This window comes from Culex quinquefasciatus, chromosome 3, assembly GCF_015732765.1.
Source record: "Culex quinquefasciatus strain JHB chromosome 3, VPISU_Cqui_1.0_pri_paternal, whole genome shotgun sequence".
NCBI lineage: Eukaryota > Metazoa > Arthropoda > Insecta > Diptera > Culicidae > Culex > Culex quinquefasciatus.
Window position 1 is genome coordinate 101,229,591 of NC_051863.1, and position 23,197 is coordinate 101,252,787.

The following is a 23,197-nucleotide window of genomic DNA, read 5'->3' on the forward strand; positions in this document are numbered from 1 at the left end:
AGGCAATCAACAGGTCTAATTTAACTAATTTGGGGTCGCGAACGACTGGACAACGCGTACCATAGGTACTTCGAGTACCGTAGGTATAAAATAGACCCACCAAGTGGTCCTTTAGCCTCTTGTTCAGTAACTCCGATACCCTGGCCTCCCCGCGGCGCTGGCCGGGATACTAGTAACCATTGGAGAGATCGGGTAACCAACCCCGGTGGGAACTATGGTAGTATGCTGACAGGGTAAGGGGGGCTCCACCCTCTTCGGAGGGTGTAGCTGTACCGTTAAGCTTCGAGACAAAAGCCCCCGTTACGGTGTCGAGAGAAAACCGCAGCTGGGTCCCGGAAGCTGCAAGGTGGCAGCCCCACCCCGAGACTAGGTATTCGCAGCCCTGGTTAGGCGGCATACCGAAGCGAAACACCAACTCAGAAAAACGAAAGAAGAAATTCAGGACGGATTAATCGGCATCAGACCAGGCGATGTAAAAAGGACAACGATTGGAAACTCGGTACTTGGAACGTTCGAACTCTCCAAGATCCTGCACGTGCTGGCCTTCTTGCCCGGGAGCTGCACAAGCTGAACGTGCATGTGGCCGCCATCCAGGAAGTTCGATGGCCCGGTCATGGAGAGCGAGAATTCACGGCGGTGGACCCCATCGCCAACACCTCTTTCAAGTACCACATCTACTACAGTGGCGGCGAAAAGGCGATGCACGGAGTCGGTTTCGTAGTGATTGGGGATCAGAAGAACCGAGTCATCAAGTGGAAGGTGGTGAATGACCGGATCTGCGTGTTGAGAATAAAGGGCAAATTCTTCAACTACAGCCTGATCAACATCTACGCGCCGACGAACGACAAGCCCGATGACGATAAAGACGCTTTCTACGAGCGTCTCGACAAGACCTATGGAGAGTGCCCAAGACACGACGTGAAGATAGTCATCGGAGACGCAAACGCGCAGGTCGGAAGGAAGCCTTCTTCCATCCTGTCATCGGCAAGGAGAGCCTTCATCCTCGCACGAATGACAACGGCCTCCGTTTGGTCAATTTCGCCGCAGCCAGAGGAATGGCTATCTGTAGCACCTTCTTTGCGCGCATGAACATTCGGAAGCACACCTGGCGCCACCCGAATGGCGAATCGTGCACACAAATCGATCACGTTTTGGTGGATGGTCGACACTTCTCGGACGTGATGGACGTCCGATCGTACAGAGGACCGAACATCGACTCTGATCACTTCCTGGTAGCGTGCAAGATCCGAGCTAGGCTGTCGAACGTGTTGACCCCGCGGACTGCGAGGATAGCGCGGTTGAACGTCCAGCGCCTCGCGAGCAGCGACGTTGCTGCAGAGTACAGTCGGAAGCTCGACGAGCGGATCAACGAGGACGCGCCTACGGGTAACCTGGACGAGCAATGGGGAGCCCTCCAGAGCATCGTCAACACAACGGCTACCGAAGTGATCGGCACGACCAGAGGACGCAAACCCAAAGGGTGGTTCGATGCGGAGTGCCAGCGAGTGACGGACGAGAAGAACGAGGCCAGGAAGCGTATGCTGGTGAAGGGTACGCGCCGAAACTGTGAGCGATACAGTGAGTTACGAAGAGCAGAGAAACGAATCCACCGCCGAAAAGAACGGGAGTACGACGAAACGGTACTCGCCGAAGCGGAAGCGCAGTACAACGCGAACGATAAGCGGAGGTTTTACGCAACTGTCAACGGTGTAAGAAGGAAAACCACGCCTTCCCCTGTGATGTGCAACGACACGGAAGGCAACCTGTTGACAGACAAGACTGCGGTGGCTGCTAGGTGGAAGGAGCACTTCCAGCAGCTGTTGAACGGTGAGACACGAGAGGGAATCGTCGAGGACAGGATACACGTTGAGGAAGATGGAAAAGCTGTGGACCCGCCTACGTTGGAGGAAGTAGCTAAGGCTGTTAAAGAGCTCAAGAACGGGAAATCCGCGGGAAAGGACGGACTTCCGGCCGAACTTTTCAAGCACGGGAGTACGCGGACGACCGAGATTCTGCACCAAATCATCCTACGCATTTGGTGCGAAGAACAGCTTCCGACCGACTGGTTAGACGGGCTCGTCACCCCAATCTACAAGAAAGGGCAAAGACTCGATTGTGCCAACTATCGAGGCATCACAATCCTCAACGCAGCGTACAAAGTACTATCCCGCGTCCTGTGGAGCAAGCTGAGACCGATGACCGAGACCTTTGTCGGCGAATACCAGTGCGGTTTTCGAGCGGGTCGGTCAACGACGGATCAGATGTTCACTCTGCGACAAATCCTCGACAAGTTCCGGGAGTACAACCTGCAAACACACCATTTGTTCATCGACTTCAAGGCGGCGTACGATTCAGTCAAAAGAAACGAACTTTGGAAAATTATGCTAGAACACGGCTTTCCGGCGAAGCTAATAAGACTGATTCGTGCAACGCTCGACGGAGCAAAATCAAGCGTGCGAATAGCTAACGAGACATCAGAAGCTTTCGTTACGTTGGATGGATTGAAGCAGGGCGATGCTCTCTCGAACTTACTGTTCATCATAGCGTTGGAGGGTGCTGCTCGAAGGGCAGGCGTGCAAAGAAACAGAACACTCATCACTAAATCGCACATGCTGTGCTTGGATACGCTGACGACATCGACATCATTGGTATCGACCGTCGTTCAGTGGAGGAGGCGTTCGTCCCTTTCAAGCGGGAAGCTGCGAAGATCGGACTGACCATCAATACTGCCAAGACCAAGTATCTGGTAGCTGGCAGAGCGTGTGGCAGTGCAGGTGATGGTGTTTCGGAGGTGGAAATAGATGGAGAAAGATATGAGGTGGTGGATGAGTTTGTACACGGAAAGGAGTTCCATCTAAAATTTAACAATTCAAATTAGCTGGCTTCAAATTGGTGAAACAGTGATTTTTTGGTTGAATCAGCTAAAATTTCAGCTAAATTTACCAATCTGGGATTGGTGAAATAGCTAACCCTGATTGCTGATTTGCTATCCAAAACTGACAGCCCAAACCAAAATGACAGGAGAGATTTTACCAAAAATAATGGTGTTTCAGCACAATTTTGTTTAAAATTACCAAAAAAAAACTAGCTGGAACCGGCAGCATGGATTTTTGACAGATCATCAGTTCGAGAACAAAACAAAGCAACGTCCTGTGTCGTGTTCGATCCTGTTTGAGCCGCTCAGTTCGTGAAGTTTTTTTTGATGATTAAGTGTGTTGTTTGAGTGCAAGTGCAAAAGGTGATAGAATGTGTTGTGTGAGTGAATAAATTAAAAGCCAGGAAGATTTTCTGCGGATCGGCACCTGAAGGAATGTTTCAGTTGATAAGGTGAGAAGTTTTTTGTGTTGAGGGAAAGTGGTTAGAAGTTGAGCCTCTCGTTACTGTTTGGAGGATGCGTAGGTAAAAACATGTACTTAACATAAAGTGGGGGCATCCCTAAACCACGTGAACACTTTGGCAGGGGAAAGGGGAGACTGGCAATTGTCCACACTCTACTTTTTTGTATGGACATCTGACCACCTGGAGGGGCGGCTGGTACAGAATGTCTAGACATAGATTGGCCGATGTTTGACAAATCCGAACAAATAGGGCACCTAACGCCTTTTAAGCACATCAAAAAATAGTGTTAAATATTGTTAGAAACGAAGTTAAATGAAGTTCAATTAAGTTAAATTAAGTGAAATTAAGTTTAATCAATTTAAGTTTTATTAAATTAGTTAATTTTAGTTAATTTAAGAAGAGTTTATAAAAATAAGTTAAATTAAGCCAACATTTAGTTTAATTCAGATAAATTTAGTTGAATTTGCCCAAATTTAGTTAAATTAAGTTGTGTTAAGTTAAATTTAGTAAATTTAATAAAATTAAGCAAAATTAAGTAAAATTAAGCAAAATTAAGTAAATTGAAGCAAAATGATGTAAAATTAAGTAAAATTAACTAAAATTAATTAAATTAAGTAAAATAAGTAAAATTAAGTAAAATTAAGTAAAATTATGTAAAATTAAGTAAAATTAAGTAAAATTAAGTAAAATTAAGTTAAATTAAGTTAAATTAAGTAAAATTAAGCAAAATTAAGTAAAATTAAGTTAAATTAAGTTAAATTAAGTTAAATTAGGTTAAATTAAGTTAAATTAAGTTTTAATTAAAGTAATTTGATGTTATATTTAAACTTTGTTGAATGCAAAACATAGTTTAAATATAACTTCAGTTTAATATAATTTAACCAAAATAACTTTTTGTAAGTTTTGTTGTATTTTTGTATTTTTGTTTATTTAGAATTTTTGTATTTTTGTATTTTTGTATTTTTGTATTTTTGTATTTTTGTATTTTTGTATTTTTGTATTTTTGTATTTTTGTATTTTTGTATTTTTGTATTTTTGTATTTTTGTATTTTTGTATTTTTGTATTTTTGTATTTTTGTATTTTTGTATTTTTGTATTTTTGTATTTTTGTATTTTTGTATTTTTGTATTTTTGTATTTTTGTATTTTTGTATTTTTGTATTTTTGTATTTTTGTATTTTTGTATTTTTGTATTTTTGTATTTTTGTATTTTTGTATTTTTGTATTTTTGTATTTTTGTATTTTTGTATTTTTGTATTCATTTTTTTTTAATTTGTCAATAGAATAACAAAGCCGTACTATAAGGATGATCAACTAGAACATAGTTTAAAAAGCCTGGAAACTATTGAAACATCCAAAAAACTTGCTGGACTACCAAAAAACGTACCAAGAATAGCGGAAAATCATGCTACACCAGCAAAAAGTCTTTTTGAAAATTAAAAACAACTTTACAGGCAGCAAGGGATTTTTAAAATGATTTCGAAATAACCAGTTAAAACAGTCGAAAAATTAGCTGGACTTACCGAAAAACGAAGCAAGAACAAAAAAGAAACGAGCTAAATCAGCCAAAAGGCTGGGTGAATAATGCGTGCTTTGCAGACAGCAACGGAGGCTTTTGAAAGAAAACTTGTAGAAATAGTGGAGAAATTAGCTATTCCAACCAAAACACCTACCAAGAATAGTGGTAAAAATAGCTAAACTAGCTAAAAAGATGTGTGAAAATACCTGGCTTCGCAGCCATCAATGGAAAATTTTGAGAATGATTCCAAAAAAACTAGTTGAAACAGCCTAAAAACTTGCTGGGCTAACTATAAAACTTCCTAGAATACCATAAAATCTAGCTAAAATAGCTAACAGACCTTCCAAAACATACAGCTTTTGAGACTGACAGCATTTTTCCAGCTTGCAAATTAGTAAAATTTACTAAAAATTTAGCTGGATTTATCATTTTTAGGATCTGGATCCAGCTGTCAAATCCAGGATTTATTTTTAGGATTTCCAGCTAAAAAAATTGGTGGTTTTTATGATTTTTAACCGAAATTTAGTAAGATTCACGATAAACCTTCTTTCCGTGTATATCTTGGTACACTTGTGACGTGCGACAATGATGTGAGCTGCGAAGTGAAACGGCGGATTAGTGCTGCAAACAGGGCCTTCTACGGTCTTCGTAGCCAGCTAAGGTCCCGCAGCCTAAGAACGCCTACGAAAATCACGCTGTACAGGACCTTGATACTCCCTGTAGCTCTTTACGGTCACGAGTCGTGGACGCTAAAGGAGGCTGACCAGAGAGCACTTGGGGTCTTTGAGCGGAGAATCCTGCGTTCTATCTTCGGCGGCAAGCAAGTAGGAGACCGGTGGCGCAGGCGCATGAATTTCGAGTTGTACCAAGACTACAAACATGCTGATATCGTAAAAGTCATCAAGCACGACAGGCTGAAGTGGGCTGGACATGTAGCCAGAATGTCGGACGAGCGGGCGGCTAAAACGATATTCAGCAGCGAACCTGGACGCGGTCGTCGGCTTCGTGGAAGGCCTCGTACGCGTTGGCTGTGTGCAGTCGACGAAGATGCAAGAGCGGCCAACATTGTAGGCGACTGGAGACGAGCGGCCCAAGATCGAGCATCCTGGAAATCTTCGATTAGTTTAGCGTTGGGTCGATAGACCTGTTGCTGATAAATTAAAGAAAAGTAAGTAAGTATTCTAGGGGTCATATTCGAGTTCAGCGACCTCAAATAAGTTAAATTTGACCTGTTGATTGCCTGTTACATTTCTGTATAAACATTTCCAATATTCTAACTTCGCCATATTGGCCGCCATCTTGGATTGCACATTCCCTGAGTACTTTGGAGTATTTTTGGGATCATATTTGAGTTCAGCGACTCCAAATTATTTAAATTTGACCTGTTGATTGCCTGTTACATTTCTGTATAAACATTTCTAATATTCTTACTTCGCCATATTGGCCGCCATCTTGGATTGCACATTCCCTGAGTACTTTGGAGTATTTTTGGGATCATATTTGAGTTCAGCGACCCCAAATTAGTTAAATTTGACCTGTTGATTGCCTGTTACATTTCTGTATAAACATTTCCAATACTCTAACTTCGCCATTTTGGCCGCCATCTTGGATTGCACATTCCCTGAGTACTTTGGAGTATTCTAGGGGACATATTTGAGTTCAGCGACCCCAAATTAGTTAAATTTGACCTGTTGATAGCCTGTTACATTTCTGTATAAACATTTCCAATATTCTAACTTTGCCATATTGGCCGCCATTTTGGATTGCACATTCCCTGAGTACTTTGGAGTATTTTTGGGATCATATTTGAGTTCAGCGACCCCAAATTAGTTAAATTTGACCTGTTGATAGCCTGTTACATTTCTGTATAATCATTTCTAATATTCTAACTTCGCCATAATGGCCGCCATCTTTGATTGCACATTCCCTGAGTACTTTTGAGTATTTTTGGGATCATATTTGAGTTCAGCGACCCCAAATTATTTAAATTTGACCTGTTGATTGCCTGTTACATTTCTGTATAAACATTTCCAATATTCTAACTTCGCCATATTGGCCGCCATCTTGGATTGCACATTCCCTGAGTACTTTGGAGTATTCTAGGGATCATATTTGAGTTCAGCGACCCCAAATTAGTTAAATTTGACCTGTTGATAGCCTGTTACATTTCTGTATAAACATTTCCAATATTCTAACTTCCCCATATTGGCCGCCATCTTGGATTGCACATTCCCTGAGTACTTTGGAGTATTCTAGGGGTCATATTCGAGTTCAGCGATCCCAAAGTAGTTAAATTTGACCTGTTGATAGCCTGTTACATTTCTGTATAAACATTTTCAATATTCTAACTTCGCCATATTGGCCGCCATCTTGGATTGCACATTCCCTGAGTACTTTGGAGTATTCTAGGGATCATATTCGAGTTCAGCGACCCCAATTTAGTTAAATTTGAGTAGTTGATTGAACTTAAAAATCCTTTTATTGTGATTTTTCCATTCAGCCGCCATATTGGACGCCATCTTGAATATCTCGGTTCCCTTTGAAAATCGGGATAATCAACAAACAGATTCGGATTCAGGAGGGTCGATTTAGTCTAGATCCATAAAAAATGGCCTGTTACACGATTTGCTTCTAGACACGAAAAATGAGCACCTTCTTTGATTTCGTGCCTTGACTATATGGAGTTTTGCGTTCCTTCGGATCTGCGTACTGGAAATTTTTTAATGTCGGGGAAGGAATATTCAGTTATGTTCACAGCTGAGCAATTCTCTGCGAAATCGGTCATTTTTGTAGAATTTGAATTTTTGTATTTTTTAATCCGGCTGAAGCTATTGTGGTGCTTTCGGAATGCCCAAAGAAGCAATTTTGCATCATTAGTTTGTCCATATAATTTTGCATACAAATTTGGCAGCTGTCCATACAAAAATGATGAATGAAAATTCAAAAATCTGTATCTTTTGAAGGAATTTTTTGATCGATTTGGTGTCTTCGACAATGTTGTAGGTATGGAATAACTACACTGAAAAAAAATTTACCCGGTAAAAAATTTTGATTTTGATTTGATTTTGATTGATTTTTTATTTAACTTTTTGTCAATAAAACTTGCTTTGCAAAAAAACACTATTTTTTATATATATATATATATGTTCTACTGGACATAAATGCCAACTTTTCAGAATTTTCCAGGTTGTGCAAAAAATGTTTGACCGAGTTATGATTTTTTAATCAATACTCGATCGAAATATTGCTCGCAAAAATTTTTAAACTTAATTTTTCGATATAAAATTAAATTTGCAATCAAAAAATACTTCAGTGAAATTTTGATAAAGTGTTTTCAAGTTAAAGCCATTTTTGGTAACTTTTTTGAAAATAGTCACAGTTTTTCATTTTTTTTATTAGCGCACATGTTTGCCCACCTGTAAAAAAAATATTTTTGAAAACTGAGAAAATTTTCTATATTTTGCCTTTTTGAACTTTGTTGCTACGACCCTTAGTTGTTGAGATATTGGCATGCAAGTGTTTAAAAACAGGAAAATTGATGTTTTCTAAGTCTCACCCAAACAACCCACCGTTTTCTAACGTCGATATCTCAGCAACTAATGGTTTGATTTACAATGATAAAGTATGAAACATGTGTGAAATTTTTTGATCTTTTCGAAAACAATATTAAAAAAAATTAAATCAAGACTAACATTTCAAAAGGGCTAAACATTCAATATTAAACCCTTTTAAAATGTTAGTCTTGGTTTAAACAAATAAAATATTGTTTTCGGAAAGATCGGAAAATTTCACGAATGTTTCATGTTTTAACATTGTAAATCGGACCATTAGTTGCTGAGATATCGACATTAGAAAATGGTGGGTTGTTTGGGTGAGACTTAGCAATCATTTTTAATTTGATTAAATATGTCTTTATTGAACTTTCTTATAATAATTACCGTAATCTGGGGTGAATCGGGACTACAGTCTGAATAGGGACAGCAGTTTTTAGAGCACTTAAAGCTTTTAAATTTGGATATGGATGTATACATTTTGTTGGCCTGAATCTGTTCTAACCGAAACCAACCAGAAAAATCAAAATATTGTGCTCCAACATGGTAAAAACTGCTGTCCCAATTCGCCCCATGTGTCCCGATTGACCCCAGTTTACGGTACATATCATTTACATTCTAAGTGGTATGGCTATATGCTCTTCATCTTTGTTGTATTTTTCGTTTTATTATTAACTGTTCACATTTATTTTATTTACTTCAAATTGTTTTACATTATTGCATTGAATCAAATATTCAAAATCACTAGAACGAGTAAACTACGAACTGTATTTTAAGATGAATGCTCCAAGAGTTCTTACTTGTTCCTGGCGACCACGCAGTGTTGTTGTCATCTCGATGAAAATGTTCAGAAGTTCTTGTGGTGAAAACAGGTCACTACTGCCTTCATCCGTTGATGCTGGTTGGTTTTCCCTTGGTTGCTGACTGAAGCCAGGAGGTGTTGTATTCTCTGCAACTTTTTGCCGCTGATTCAACGGCAATGGCTGCAGATTTGGAACCACTCGAACAGATCCCGCTCCAGGTGACGCCAAAGCAGGAAAATCCACGTCCGTGAAAGTTGGTGGTGTTTTGCGACGATTTGGTTGGTGCCTCGTCGTCGCTTGCTGCCGAATTTTTACAAACTCAGCTCGTTTTGGGCAGCTTCGATTCTTGGTCGAATGGTCGCCGCCGCACTTGAAGCATTTCGCTTCGATGTTCTCGTTGATTGTTTCGCAAGCTTGAGTTTTGTGCTCACCTCCGCAGGTTGCACAACGACTCTTGATGAAACAGTTCCTTCCACCATGTCCAAACTGCAAACAGTTCAAACACTGTGTCACGTCACGGTGCACCATACGATAACGTTCCTAAGTCACGATGATGTTGAAAATTGCCCGAACTGCTTTCAGCTCAGACTGCGTTGTCGATCCTTTCTCGAGATGAGCCAGGTACAGTTGATCACGATACTTGATGTCCTTGTTGTGTATCGTCATCTTGAAGACTTCGATCACGTTCAACTTAAGAATTTTGAGCTCTTCTTTCAGCACACTCACATCCATGTCGTACAGGCCTCGGAGGACCTGTTTCATGGGGCGTTTACCTGGATCGTCATGGCTGTAGTATTCAATCTTTGTGTTGTTCAGGAAATCCCGAACGTAGCTGTATGGAAGCTCGTAAAGCACCAGATTTGATAAACCCGGTCAGCCACTTTCGCACCGAATCCGATGACGATGTCTCCACGGAGGAGACGTGCAACTTGTTCGCTCAGCACTTTTTGAGCGTATTTCGTCCATCGCCTGCAACTCCGGATCAAGTGCGCAGCGCACTCCGCGCTGTCCCCGCAGACGCACTTCACCTGAGCGCTGTACCAATCACGGAGGAGGACGTACGAACGGCGATCGCAAAGCTGAAGTCCTCATCGTCTGCCGGACCTGACGGAATCCCATCAATTGTGCTGAAATCCTGTGCTGTCGCCGTTACAAAACCGTTGCAGCGAATTTTCAACCTGTCCATACAATCCGAAACCTTCCCAAATTGCTGGAAATCATCGTACATGTTCCCAATCTTTAAGAAAGGGGATAAGCGGGACGTTTCCAATTACCGGGGAATAACATCTCTTTGTGCCGGTTCCAAACTGATGGAAATCATCGTAAACACGCTCTTGATAAACGCAACGAAGGGTTACATCTCAACAGCACAGCACGGGTTCTTTTCGGGACGCTCGACAAGTACAAACTTAGTCGACTTCATCTCATTCTGCAAACGAAACATGGAAGGCGGAGGACAAGTGGATGTTGTTTACACCGACCTTAAGGCTGCGTTCGACAGGATCGACCACCGCATCTTACTCGCCAAGCTCGACCACCTCGGCGTTTCATGCAAAGTCGTCAACTGGGTTGCATCGTACCTGACTGGCAGAACACTCTCGGTCAAAATCGGTGCTTCCGAATCAGTTCCGTTCTGTATGACGTCCGGCGTTCCTCAAGGGAGTAATATAGGACCAAGCTTCTTCTCTGTCTACTACAACGACGTTACCTTTGTGCTCCCACCCGGAAGCAGAATTCTCTACGCCGACGACCTAAAGATTTACCAGCCAATTCACAACGTAGACGACTGCAGGGTGCTCCAACAGCTGATTGAGTCTTTTACTCAGTGGTGTGATTCAAATTTGTTGTCAGTAAGTTTCTCTAAATGTTCTATTATCTCTTTCACACGCAAAAAACACCCCATCTGCTGGCCTTACACCATCGAAGACCAGCCGCTGGAGAGGGTGACCGTCGTTAAGGATCTTGGCATACTCCTCGATGAAATGCACAGCCTCTCCGCCCACTACAACGCCGTTATCTCCAAAGCAAACCGCAATCTCGGGTTCATTTTTCGGATCGCAAACGAGTTTCGTGATCCTGCCTGCCTACAAGCTCTTTACTACGCACTCGTTCGTTCTCACCTCGAGACTGCTGTGGTGGCTTGGAGCCCGCACACTGATGAATGGGTGACTAGAATCGAGTCGGTACAGAGGAAGTTCACAAGATTCGCATTGCGCTTCCACTCATGGCCTGATCAAGTTGTAGCGCCATCCTACGAACAACGCTGTGAGGCTCTAGGGATGGAAACACTCTCTAAGAGAAGGCAGTTCTTACGGGCGGCTTTCGTGGGGAAACTGTTATTAGGTGCCATCGACGCTCCTAATATCCTCGCCAGGATCAACTTCAACGTCATCCCGCGCCCGCTCAGAACGTGGAACGCACTCCGCCTAGACTTTCATCGTACTCAATATGGACAGCAGGAACCTATCCGGGCGATGTGTGACGTTTTCAATGATTTTGACGATTTATTTGATTACTCGATGTCTGTAGATTCCTTTATTTCTAACTTACGCCGTACTATTTTTGTTTAGATCTAAGTTTATATTGTATCTCGTGAAATGTATTGACCATGTTTAAAAGACGGTGGGTTTTATGCCTATTCGAGAGTGGCGAATTTAGCGATCCAACTCGAATGGGCTTTTACCACCCAGTCCATTAAGACATAAATGTCGGATGGACAATAAAATTAAAAAATAACAATTCGGTAATTCGGTTATTTCGGAATACACCCTTCCGGCAGCAGCTGAAGATTCATGCAGTCCCACGTCGCATGTTCGGGTGTAGACCTACGGAAGACCTTGCCGCGAGGATAGGTGAGTAAGACTATACGAGCCACCTACGGCATAATTCCTCGGGCTCCCCAGGTCAACCATAAGCTACCCCAGGTTCTCCGTGCAGGACACATTGGGGGTAGAAAGCGGATAGAATAAGCAAAAGATCAAAGCAGGCCGCGAGGCATACTTTTAAAGTGGTTTGTATCTGCAAAGGAATTTGTATTAACAAAAGGATCAAACGTAAAAAGGCGATACTAATTAATACTTCCCTGCGACCTTGGAGGTCTCTCGGTTGGACATCTAGCCGTGAACACCAAGCTTGGTATCAATCTTCGTCAGTCGGTGTGGTATTGATCACAGCTGGTGTTAGTTTGACGCTCCGTCGTCGTCTGTTGTATCCTGCGGCTGCGTAGCAAGTCAGATGCTCGCTCATTCAGTTTGAAACGAAAAGAACAAAAGAGAACACAAGATTGGTGCGCTGGAAGTGGGGACGCGAAGTCGTGATTATGCAGGTTAATTTTTGTGTGTGCTTTTGTGTCGCTATTCGTATAGAGTGAGTGATTGTGGTAATCGAATAATAGCATCATTGGTGCGCTGGAAGTGGGGACGCGAAGTCGTGATTATGCAGGTTAATTTTTTTGTGTGCTTTTGTGTCGCTATTCGTATAGAGTGAGTGATTGTGGTAATCGAATAATAGCATCATTGGTGCGCTGGAAGTGGGGACGCGAAGTCGTGATTATGCAGGTTAATTTTTGTGTGTGCTTTTGTGTCGCTATTCGTATGGGGTGAGTGATTGTGGTAATCGAATAATAGCATGCCTTACTGAATTATTTGTGTCTTGAGCGTGTTTTTCGTTGAGTAATTGGTGTTTTTTTTTGTGATTTTTTTTTTGTGATCTTAATTAATTGTTTTGTGATTTTCAAAGCGATATCATCGTTGATCGGAAGGCACGGTGTCGGGTAAATTGTGTATAATTTTTTCGAATAAGGTTTTATTTTGTATGGTAAAAAAGCCATTTCTAAAGAGCCATGATCGAAAGACGCACTGACATTTTGGATTAATTAATAGTGGAGTGAAATAATTGTGTGTGAGTGATTTTGTGTGTTAACCAGAAAGACCTTCCCATAGCATCGTTGCTCGGAAGGCTCGCCGACGGGTCTGTTATGAAAGTCCTCCCCATAGCATCGTAGCTCGGGAGGCATCGAAAAGCCAATACCTTATCCTACTAACCCAAAAAATAATAATCACGTGATGCTTGAAGGAGATGCTGTGGATTCAACGGTCTCATGCGGTATCAACAAGTATATAGCGAAAAACTGTGTGCTTGATGAGTCTGCAACTTCAACTATCGGACTAACATTCCTCCCTTTCGTTGAACTGCAGGCTTCTTGGGAGGGCGCCGGTATTGACTAATAAAGAAGGGATCTTCAGAGGTTAAACAGTGAACGGATGGTTGGCTCCCACTGATCATTTTTGATTCATTGTTTAACTTCAGCTGATCTGTCAATAACGGAGTAGCAGCTCATTGGCAGTCAACCATGCTCATGCTCATGCTCATGCTCAAAAGAACAAAAGAGAGCACAAGAAAACATTAGATTCTGATAGTGAGTTTCAACTCAGATGTTAAGTGTAATATAATATTAAACATAAATAGTTCACTTCATGATTCTTTATAGACACTTTATTTATTTTGCTTTCACTATCACATTCACTATTTCTTCGGGTCGTCTAATTTTCGTCGTGTTCCCGTACTTGGAGAATTCCGCATAACTAATCACTGCTGGTTCGTAGTGTAATGTCGAACATGTTACTAGCTAACACAACAGTGACACAGAAACAGAACTTCACAAGCACGGAATTTCCACACGACCTCCCAGTGAATTAATACCGAGCTTTAACTATTTTTATACTACTATTACCTAAACTGTCCAAAGCAGCTCAGGAAAACTCACTGGGAGCGTTCCACAATTTAGCCCCATCCGGGGGGAGCTTATCCCTTTGTACCCTCGTGTTTGTTTCCTTTGATCAGTAGTCTAGGTAGTCCAACAATGTTCAGCACAAGTTTGAATCGAAAGCAATTGCTTCAACAGCTGAACGGATCAAACTGTTGCTTCCCTTGCTGAACTAACTATTCTCCTGTTACTAAGGATACAAAAGGATAAAACATCATGATTTGATGTTCTAACAGGTACGTTCAACTAGCCAGCTGCGAGTCCCATCAGCCCGGCCGGGAACCAGTCCATATCTGTCGAGTACAGCATACGGTGTGGTTCGCAAAATATCAAATACAGCAAACACAACACTAAGGCTATACATATGAACTGGCGGGATGGAAGCACGTGGACACCTCCCCCCCAATAAAATAAAAATAACAAAATAACAAAAATGGGTGGCAACTTTTCCCGTCGTTCGAATTCTTCCTTCTCGCTCACGTCCACAGGGAGGGTAGCGAACTGGTTTCCAGACGAATTTTGAGCGTCCTTGCTCAAACTGCCTGGCTTTGCGAGTAGCGCTTCGGCATTCTTTAGCTTCTTTAAATCACACTCGTGGGTTTTCGACTAGGCTTCTAGTCGTTCCTCCTCTGGTCGTCTCTCCATTTCCGCTGGAGAGCCGAAGTGATCTGCGTCACCGCTCCGACGACCGCATTCCACTTGGCGATGTCGCTGCACATTCTTCGCACCACATTATCCGGGCTGGTGTCTGCTCCGATAATGGCCAGCATTTCGCTTCGCGCTGCCTCGAAGCGAGGGCAGCTGAACACCACGTGCTCCGGTGTTTCCTCGCAATCGACGCAGTCCGGACAGAGAGGAGATTCTGCATGTCCGAACCTGTGCAGGTACTTCCTGAAGCAGCCATGGCCCGACAGGAACTGTGTGAGGTGGAAGGTGACCTCTCCATGCCTTCTGCTCACCCACGTGGATACGGACGGGATAAGCCGATGCGTCCATCTGCCTTTCTCCGTGGTGTCCCACTCACGTTGCCACCTTGCCAGCGATTCGGCTTTCGCAGCTTCCCGGATACCTCTCGTGCCTCTCCGGGTGTAGCGCACGGTGTCCTCCTCCAGTGTGATGCCGATGGGGATCATTCCGGCTATGACGCCAACTGCTTCCGACGAAATGGTCCTGTACGCGCTTGCAACCCGCATGGCCATCAGTCTCTGCGTTCTGTCGAGCAGTGCTCGATTTCGCTTCGTCCCCAGCGCCGTCCACCATACCGGTCCGCCGTACCTAAGTATGGACGTCGCGACACTTGCCAAGAGGCGGCGCCTACTGCTCCTGGGTCCAGCGTTGTTCGGCATAATCCTCGACAGTGCCATGATCGCCTTAGCCGCCTTCTCGCAGGCGTAATCGACGTGGCTGTTGAAGTTCAGCCGGTCATCCACCATCACCCCTAGGTACTTAAGCGCTCTCTTGGAGTGCACGACGTGTTCTCCAACGTGTATCTGGGCCTGCTGCACCTTTTTGTGGTTACTAACCAGTATCATCTCCGTCTTGTGGTGAGCGATCCGCAGCTTCACCTCGAGCATCCAGTTCTCGATCATTGCGATTGCCTCCATAGCCAGCACTTCGACCTCCTCGACATTTTCGCCGGTTACCGTCAGCACTATGTCGTCTGCAAAGCCAACAATCTCTACGCCGTTGGGTAGCCCCAGTGTCAACACTCCGTCATACATTCCGTTCCACAGTGCTGAACCCAGAATGGATCCCTGCGGAACTCCCGCGGTAACAACAACGGTTTTTTATCCATCGTCAGTGTCGTAGACCAGCACGCGGTTCTCGAAGTAGCTCTTCAAGATCATGCACAAATAGTCAGGCACCTTCATTTTGTGCAGCGCTGCTGCTATGGCCGCCCAGCTCGCACTGTTGAACGCGTTCTTGACGTCAATCGTGACTATTGCGCAGCAAAAATAAACTATACTTGTGTGTGTGTGTGTGTGTGTGTGTGTGTGTGTGTGTGTGTGTGTGTGTGTGTGTGTGTGTGTGTGTGTGTGTGTGTGTGTGTGTGTGTTTTCTCGGCACTGGCTGATCCGATTTGAGTCAAACAAGTTGCATTCGATTCGGTTTTGTGCCCCATACTGCACTATTGAATTATTTGAAGATCCGATAAGTAGTTCAAAAGTTATGTAGAAAAAAGTGTCAGAGTTGCGAATCGAGTGCTGGAATTTTGATGCCGGATCTCACTTATCTATATGAAAACTATGTCCGGATTCAACACCAAACCCATCGTTGGTTAGGTAATCGAAAGACCTTTCCAATGAGCCCAACGAATTGAAGATCTGCCAACCCTGTCTCGAGATATGACCACTTAAGTGAAATTTATGTACATTTTTGAAGCCGGATCTCACTTAAATGTATGTAAACTATGTCCGGATCCATTATCCGACCCATCGTTGGTGAGGTTATCAAAAGACCTTTCAAATGAGTACAAAACATTGGAGATCTGGCAACCCTGTCTCAAGTTATGACCACTTAAGTGATAATTATGATCTTTTTTGAAGCCGGATCTCACTTAAATGTATGTAAACAATGTCCGGATCCATCATCCGACCCATCGTTGTTTAGGTAATCGAAAGACCTTTCCAATGAGTCCAAAACATTGAAGATCTGGCAACGCTCAGTTTCAAGTTTTGACCGCTTAAGTGACATTTGAGTATTTTTTTATTAGAAATAGATAGAATTTGTGTCCAAACCCATCATATCACCAAATGTTGGTAAAAAGTGAGGAAGGCACCAACCACATAGGTGGATTAAGTTAGTTTTTGTAAGGGTTTTCGGTACATTTTACTTAGGCTGACCATTCTGCCCCCTGCCCCTATAAGCGCCTAACCATTTATAGTGTGCCTATCAACTTTCATTAAAGCAATAACTGTTTTATTTTTAGTTTGAATTCAAAAACTAGTTGTTATTTTACTGTGTATTGTTTTTTCCTGAAATCTTTCCTAGTGTTGAGTCGTGTTTATATGTTGCTATTTCTTTTGTCGCAGTGTTTTGTTACAATTTTTGGTCCTAAGCATGTTATAAAAGTTTACCAAAAGTACAATAGTAATATTTGTGTTAATCCTGTAAAAACGAAGTTGACTTTATAGCTGTCGACCACCATTGCTAGTAGGGGAGTTTGGGGTAATATGGACAGTGGGGGTAATTTGGACACCCCTTTAAAAATCACGTTTTCTTCGGATATAAAGTGAAAACAGCAATTTAAGTGATAAGGCTAGTACTAGTAATGGCCTAGGAGTATGGACAAACCAAAAAAGTTAGAATAGGTTAAGTAGTTTTGGTCTAATATGTAAAAGTTGCCAAAGGCCGGTTGGCACTGCCTTAAGTTCTAATATTTGAGGGTTGGGAAATAAGGTTTTGCCGGGGTTATATGGCAAAAAAGTGGACAATTCTTGTTTAAGGGGGTTGCTTGGACGATTCCTGAGATATGTACGTATACAAGTTGTGCATTTTATCCATTTTTATCATCAAAAATTGCAATTTATGATAGAACATGGGTCTCGTGGCGCAGGGGTAGCGGCTTCGGCTGCCGATCCCGATGATGCTATGAGACGCGGGTTCGATTCCCGCCTTATCCACTGAGCTTCTATCGGATGGTGAAGTAAAACGTCGGTCCCGGTTTCTCCTGTCTCGTCAGAGGCGCTGGAGCAGAAATCCCACGTTAGAGGAAGGCCATGCCCCGGGGGGCGTAGTGCCAATAGTTTCGTTTCGATAGAACATGCTATGGGGGTAATTTGGACATGGCTTGTGGGGTAATTTGGACATACCTGAAAGTCTACCTGTCAGGAAAAAAAGTAACTTTCATGGTTGGTTGAGTTTTTAACTTGATTCAGATAAATTTAGAGGGATTTAAAAAGTCAAAACACTCAAAAAGGAATGTGAGCAATGAGAACTTTCACAAACGCCTATTATTTAATTTAGATGAATTTATTTCAATATTCGAATGGATGAAAATCTGATTACTGCACATTTGGCGTTAAACTAGACTCTAATGTTGATTGCTTTTAATTAATTTCTTTGACATTTCTAATTTCTATGCTGGTTTACAATAACATTTAAATTTGAAGGGCTACAGAACGCAAAATTTAAAAAAATGGTTAATCAAATCAGGTTGATTAGTTTTATATAAATCTAAACGATACCTTAATCACTAAAAACTATACTTGTGCCTAATCCAGAATCAATGTTTAAATCATTTCTGAATTAATGATTAAATTGTGTATACTACACTGATCTATTTCTTATCTTCCTATTGAATTAAAGTAATTGTAATTGTAATTTTATTGAAACGATATCCTGTTAGTTTACACTGTATAATATTGAATGTTTGGCCCGTTAGAAATGTTAGTCTTGATTTTGAATTTTTGAATATTTTTTTCGAAAAGATCGGAAAATTTCACAAATGTTTCATATATTAACATTGTGAATCGGACCTATAGTTGCTGAGATATCGACATTAGAAAATGGTGGGATGTTAGGGTGAGACTTAGAAAACATCAATTTTCATGTTTTTTAACCTTTGCATGGCAATATCTCAGCAACTAAGGGTCGTATCAACAAAGTCCGAAAAAGCAAAATATAGAGAATAGGATGTAACAAAAATGACTTTTAGGCGGGCATTCAGGGGTTTGTTTTGGTGGGCATACTGAGCCCAAATCTCAAATATGAGCTTGATTGGACGTAACAGGAGCTGGCGCTCCGCCCTTCAATTTTAAATGGGATTTAACCCGTAAAAAAAGATTTTTTCAAAAATGTCAATTTTTGAGGCATTTTGGCCAGTGAAGCGTTTACCAAAAACATCACTGGCGTGTAGGCCAGATCCTTGCGCATCTTTTGGTATATATAACATTGAAGTTTGGAGCACCCTGGATCTCGTACAGACCTTCAAAGTTTGGCATTTTTTCGAAAAATCGGTCCCAGCAAAATCAAATGGCGTCTCGGGCGTCGCGAGACGCGACGCATATCTTTTTTGCCGGGGCCGGTTTTTCGAAAAAATGCCAAACTTTGAAGGTCTGTACCGAGTTCCAGGGTGCTCCAAACTTCAATGTTATATATACCAAAAGATGCGCAAAGATCCGGCCTACACGCCAGTGATGTTTTTGGTAAACGCTTCAGTGGCCAAAATGCCTCAAAAATTGACATTTTTGAAAAAATCTTTTTTTACGGATTAAATCTCATTTAAAATTGAAAGGCAGAGCGCAAGCTCCTGTTACGTCCAATCAAGCTCATATTTGGGATTTGGGCTCAGTATGCCCACCGGAACAAACCCCTGAATGCCCGCCAAAAAGTCATTTTTGTTACACTCTAATAGAGAATTTTCTCAGCTTTTCAAAAATATTTTTTTCAATAGTGGGCAAACATGGGCACTATTTAAAAAAAATGAAAAACTGCGACCATTTTCAAAAAAGTTACCTAAAAATGGTTATAACTTGAAAACGGTGCACTTTATCAAAAAATCACTAAAGTACTTTTTGATTGCAAATTCGATTTTACATCGAAAAATGAAGTTGAAAAATTTTTGCGACCAATATTTCGATTTTTTGAAAAAATAGTATTGATTCAAAAAATTATAACTCGGTCAAAGATTTTTTGCCCATTCTGGAAATTTCTGAAAAGTTGGCATTTTATGTCCTCTAAAACATATCAAAAAAGGAAAAAAAAATAAAAAATAGTGTTTTTTTGCAAATCAAGTTTTAGTGACAAAAAGTTAAATTAAAAATCACCAAATTTATTTTTACCGTGTATCATTTTTTTTCAGTGTAGTTCATATCCATAACTACAACTTTGCCGAAGACACCAAATCGATCAAAAAATTCCTTCGAAAGATACAGATTTTTGAATTTTCACATATCATTTTTGTATGGACAGCTGCCAAATTTGTATGGAAAATTATATGGACAAACTAATGATGCAAAATGGCTTCTCTGGGCATACCGAAGGCACCAAAAAAGTTTCAGCCGGATTAAAAAATACAAAAAAAATCGAAAGACCGAAATCTCAGAGAATTGCTCTAGTACAGCGATTCTCAACGGGGGTACCGGGCCTACTTGATTTACATGGCAGGGGGTACCAGCCTAGAAGAAGGTTGAGAATCGCTGCTCTAGTACATTAAGGAAAAGTATATTTTAAAGGAAAAAACAAAGTTTGTTTTAGCAGTATCAATTGGTAAAAAAGAGTGGAAAAGCTTTGAGATATAAGCGAATCAAAAGTTAGTAAAATCAAAATCAAATGATGGATATTAAATAGAAGAATCAGTGAAGAAGTGAGAATCAGTAGAGCAAAATAAAAATAGGAGATAGGTGGTAGCTGAGAATGAAGAGAAGAGAAACCCCGTTGTGCGATGTTTCAGGTACATCCACAGCAGTTGACTCAACATACAGCGAATCAAAACAATACCGTCTACAATCACAAATTACTTCCCTTTCCCACATTGTCGAGCCCCTTTTTTTCAGCCGTCTCGACTCTGACCCGCGGTGGTCAAAGGTTTACGATCCGTTTCCATTCCACCAGCTAGGTCATCATGAAAACCAAGCCAACGTGGAGGTAAGAAAATAGGACACTTGCAAGGAACCAGAGCTATACTGTTCTGATCAAGATAATTCGGATGATCTAACAGAACTACGGATGTAGTTAATTGCGCTCCTTCCAGGATGTTCCTTACCTGGACTTCAACCAAAGAGCACGCAACAAGATCAGTGCCATTGCATGCTCTTAAGTATCAATTCTTGGCCTGCATAGCTGCCAAATGTGTATGGAAGATTATATGGACAAACTAATGATGCAAAATAGCTTCTTTGGGCATACCGAAGGCACCAAAAAAGTTTCAGTCGGATTAAAAAATACAAAGAAATCGAATGACCGAAATCTTAGAGAACTGCTCAGAGGCGGTCTGCGGAAAAATGGTACAATCATTAAACATGCTATCGAGGGATTAAAAAAAACAAATGTTATGACCACGTGGGATATACACCGCTATATAGATTTTAAAATGTCATTCCTGCCTAGAAAATAAAAGCTTATTTTTTTAGTTTCTTTGGGACTTACCGATGGCCATACTTTTGGTGGAGATCTCTTATCAGTTTCCATTCGTTGAACATGAGTCTTCACAGATGGAAGGTCCGCTACAGGCCTATTTGACATTACGCCACCCAATTGCTGCTCTAAAATCATTCTACGAGTATCTTCAAGCTTAGCTGGAATTCTTTCTGTCCTGTCCGAGCGTGTACTGGTAGAACGTATCGAGTGACCAGCAGTGACTTGTTCCAAACGTTGTCTCATTTCATTGCTTAATTTCAATTTTCCAACACTATTAGGGGTTGGTCTATCCGCTCCAATGTCAAAACTTCGCTTTGCGACTCTTTGATTAGATTTTTGATCTGGAGTGTTTTGTGCGTTAATAGTGGGATTCATTATCTGTGAATCAATCTCGAACTCATCCCAATCAATTCCAGTTGGAGATCCTATTGGGGATTCTATGTTACTATTGCTTTGGGACTGCGGTGTATTTTTTCGATTGGCATAACGCATTTTGAATTGAATAAAATTTTCATCGACTTCTCCTCCCGCGGCGTCCTGCGGTGGTGGCCAGCGCCATTTTCCTATGCGTACTGTCTTGGCTCTTCCATAAGGATCAAGGAATGGTCGGACTTCTAAAGGATCTTTCAGCTCTAATGGAGGTGGCAAAGGAGGAGGTGGTGGTGGTGGAATCAAACTTGCTGAAGATGAATCTTTACGATTTTTTATCATTTCGTTTTTTTTCATACTTGATTTCCGATTGAATATCTGTGGTGTAGATGGAGAAACAGAAGCGTTGTGTTTCGACGACGAATTGTTTATCGTAGAAGATGTTGGCGCTTCTTGTTGTATAAGTAATGTCTGTAGTGCCTGGTTTTGAGCTATAAGTTGTTGTTGGATTTGTATATTTTGAGCCATTGCTGACTGCAAAAAAGCACGCTGAACTTGTTGTTGACGGGCTGCATTGTCGACTTGAACATTACTATGGTATGTTGGTATAGTTACGTCAGAGCTACTTGGGCTAGTCATCATTAATAATGAGTTGGGATTTGCCGGGGGAACTGCAGGAGGGGAGTTGAAACTGGAGACGCTATTGTTTTTAGGTTGATGGGCAGTTCCACCTCCCTTGATTGCTGTGTAGATTCCTGTGCCATAATTTAAGCTTGACAAGGTGGCGCATGGTTGTATTGATGATAAAACCATTCCTACGTAGTCCTGCGTTGCAGTTTCAACAGTACACTTGGTAGAGCCTCTGATACTTGCGGCCAAAGATCTAGCATCAGACAATTCGTCCAAAGAGCCGTCCAGAACAGGGCTGAACAAATCATCCAAGAACTGATCGACGTCCGATGCTTGTGACGGAACTCTAACCCTTCTAACGTGACTTGCTAGTGATGGAGCTTCACTCGTATCTGACATTGCCGACGAACGAATACTCATTTCAGATCTATCCATGTATTTACTGGAATGCGAACCGGCTGACCGTTTTCCAGCATATTGTGATTTTACATATCTTGGCTGTGGCTCTTTCAGAGGAGTAATCTCATCATTCGATTGATAATGATTTGCCATTCGATGTTTAAGTGATACTGGCTCGGTTAATACATTCATGTGCTCGTTTGTGTCCGATACTAGCAGGTCATCCAGAGACCGTGACCGAGAAGATTTATCAGATTCAAAATATTCACTGTGAATTTTATTCCTGGACATTGCATCATGCGAGCTTTTTCTAGCTAAAGATTCCATGTGTCGCGTATACTCGGGGTCTATTTCATTTCTTTCTACTTTACTATCGCTATGCGTTAAGATGCCTTGTAACGTTTGAACCTGCGTGTCGGATAGGCGTTTAGCTGAAGGTGGCTCAGGCGGAGGTACCTGTGGTCGTTTTGGACTTCCATCTGGTTCAAGTGGTGATAAATTAATATTTTTAGTGTCGCACTTCAACTGATCACTAGTCAGTCGTGCTAATGGAAACGCCGGGCATAGTTCTTTTTCAGACACTAGGTCCAACACATAGTCTAATCCACTGGAATCAGTAAAAATCCCGTTATCGTCTATAACTACAGTCCAGCCTAAATTTGGGATTCCCAGCGAAGAAATTGCTAGCGCAGCGGCCTCTTCACACGTTGTCCATGAATCGACTGCAACAGTCTGCATTACGC

At 41.8% G+C, this 23,197-nt stretch overlaps 1 protein-coding gene across 1 annotated transcript; it reads left to right on the forward strand.

Moving 5' to 3' along the window:
- Nucleotides 1-1,055: 1,055 nt before the first annotated feature.
- On the forward strand, nucleotides 1,056-2,717 carry LOC119769159. The gene has a single exon (XM_038261062.1). The coding sequence runs from the start codon at nucleotides 1,056-1,058 to the stop codon at nucleotides 2,715-2,717; it is 1,662 nt and encodes a 553-aa protein (XP_038116990.1).
- The last annotated feature ends 20,480 nt before the right edge of the window (nucleotides 2,718-23,197 follow it).

Bases quoted from the DNA above. Each gene is read 5' to 3' on its own strand.
- LOC119769159 (XM_038261062.1), top strand. From the start codon at position 1,056: ATGGCTATCTGTAGCACCTTCTTTGCGCGCATGAACATTCGGAAGCAC.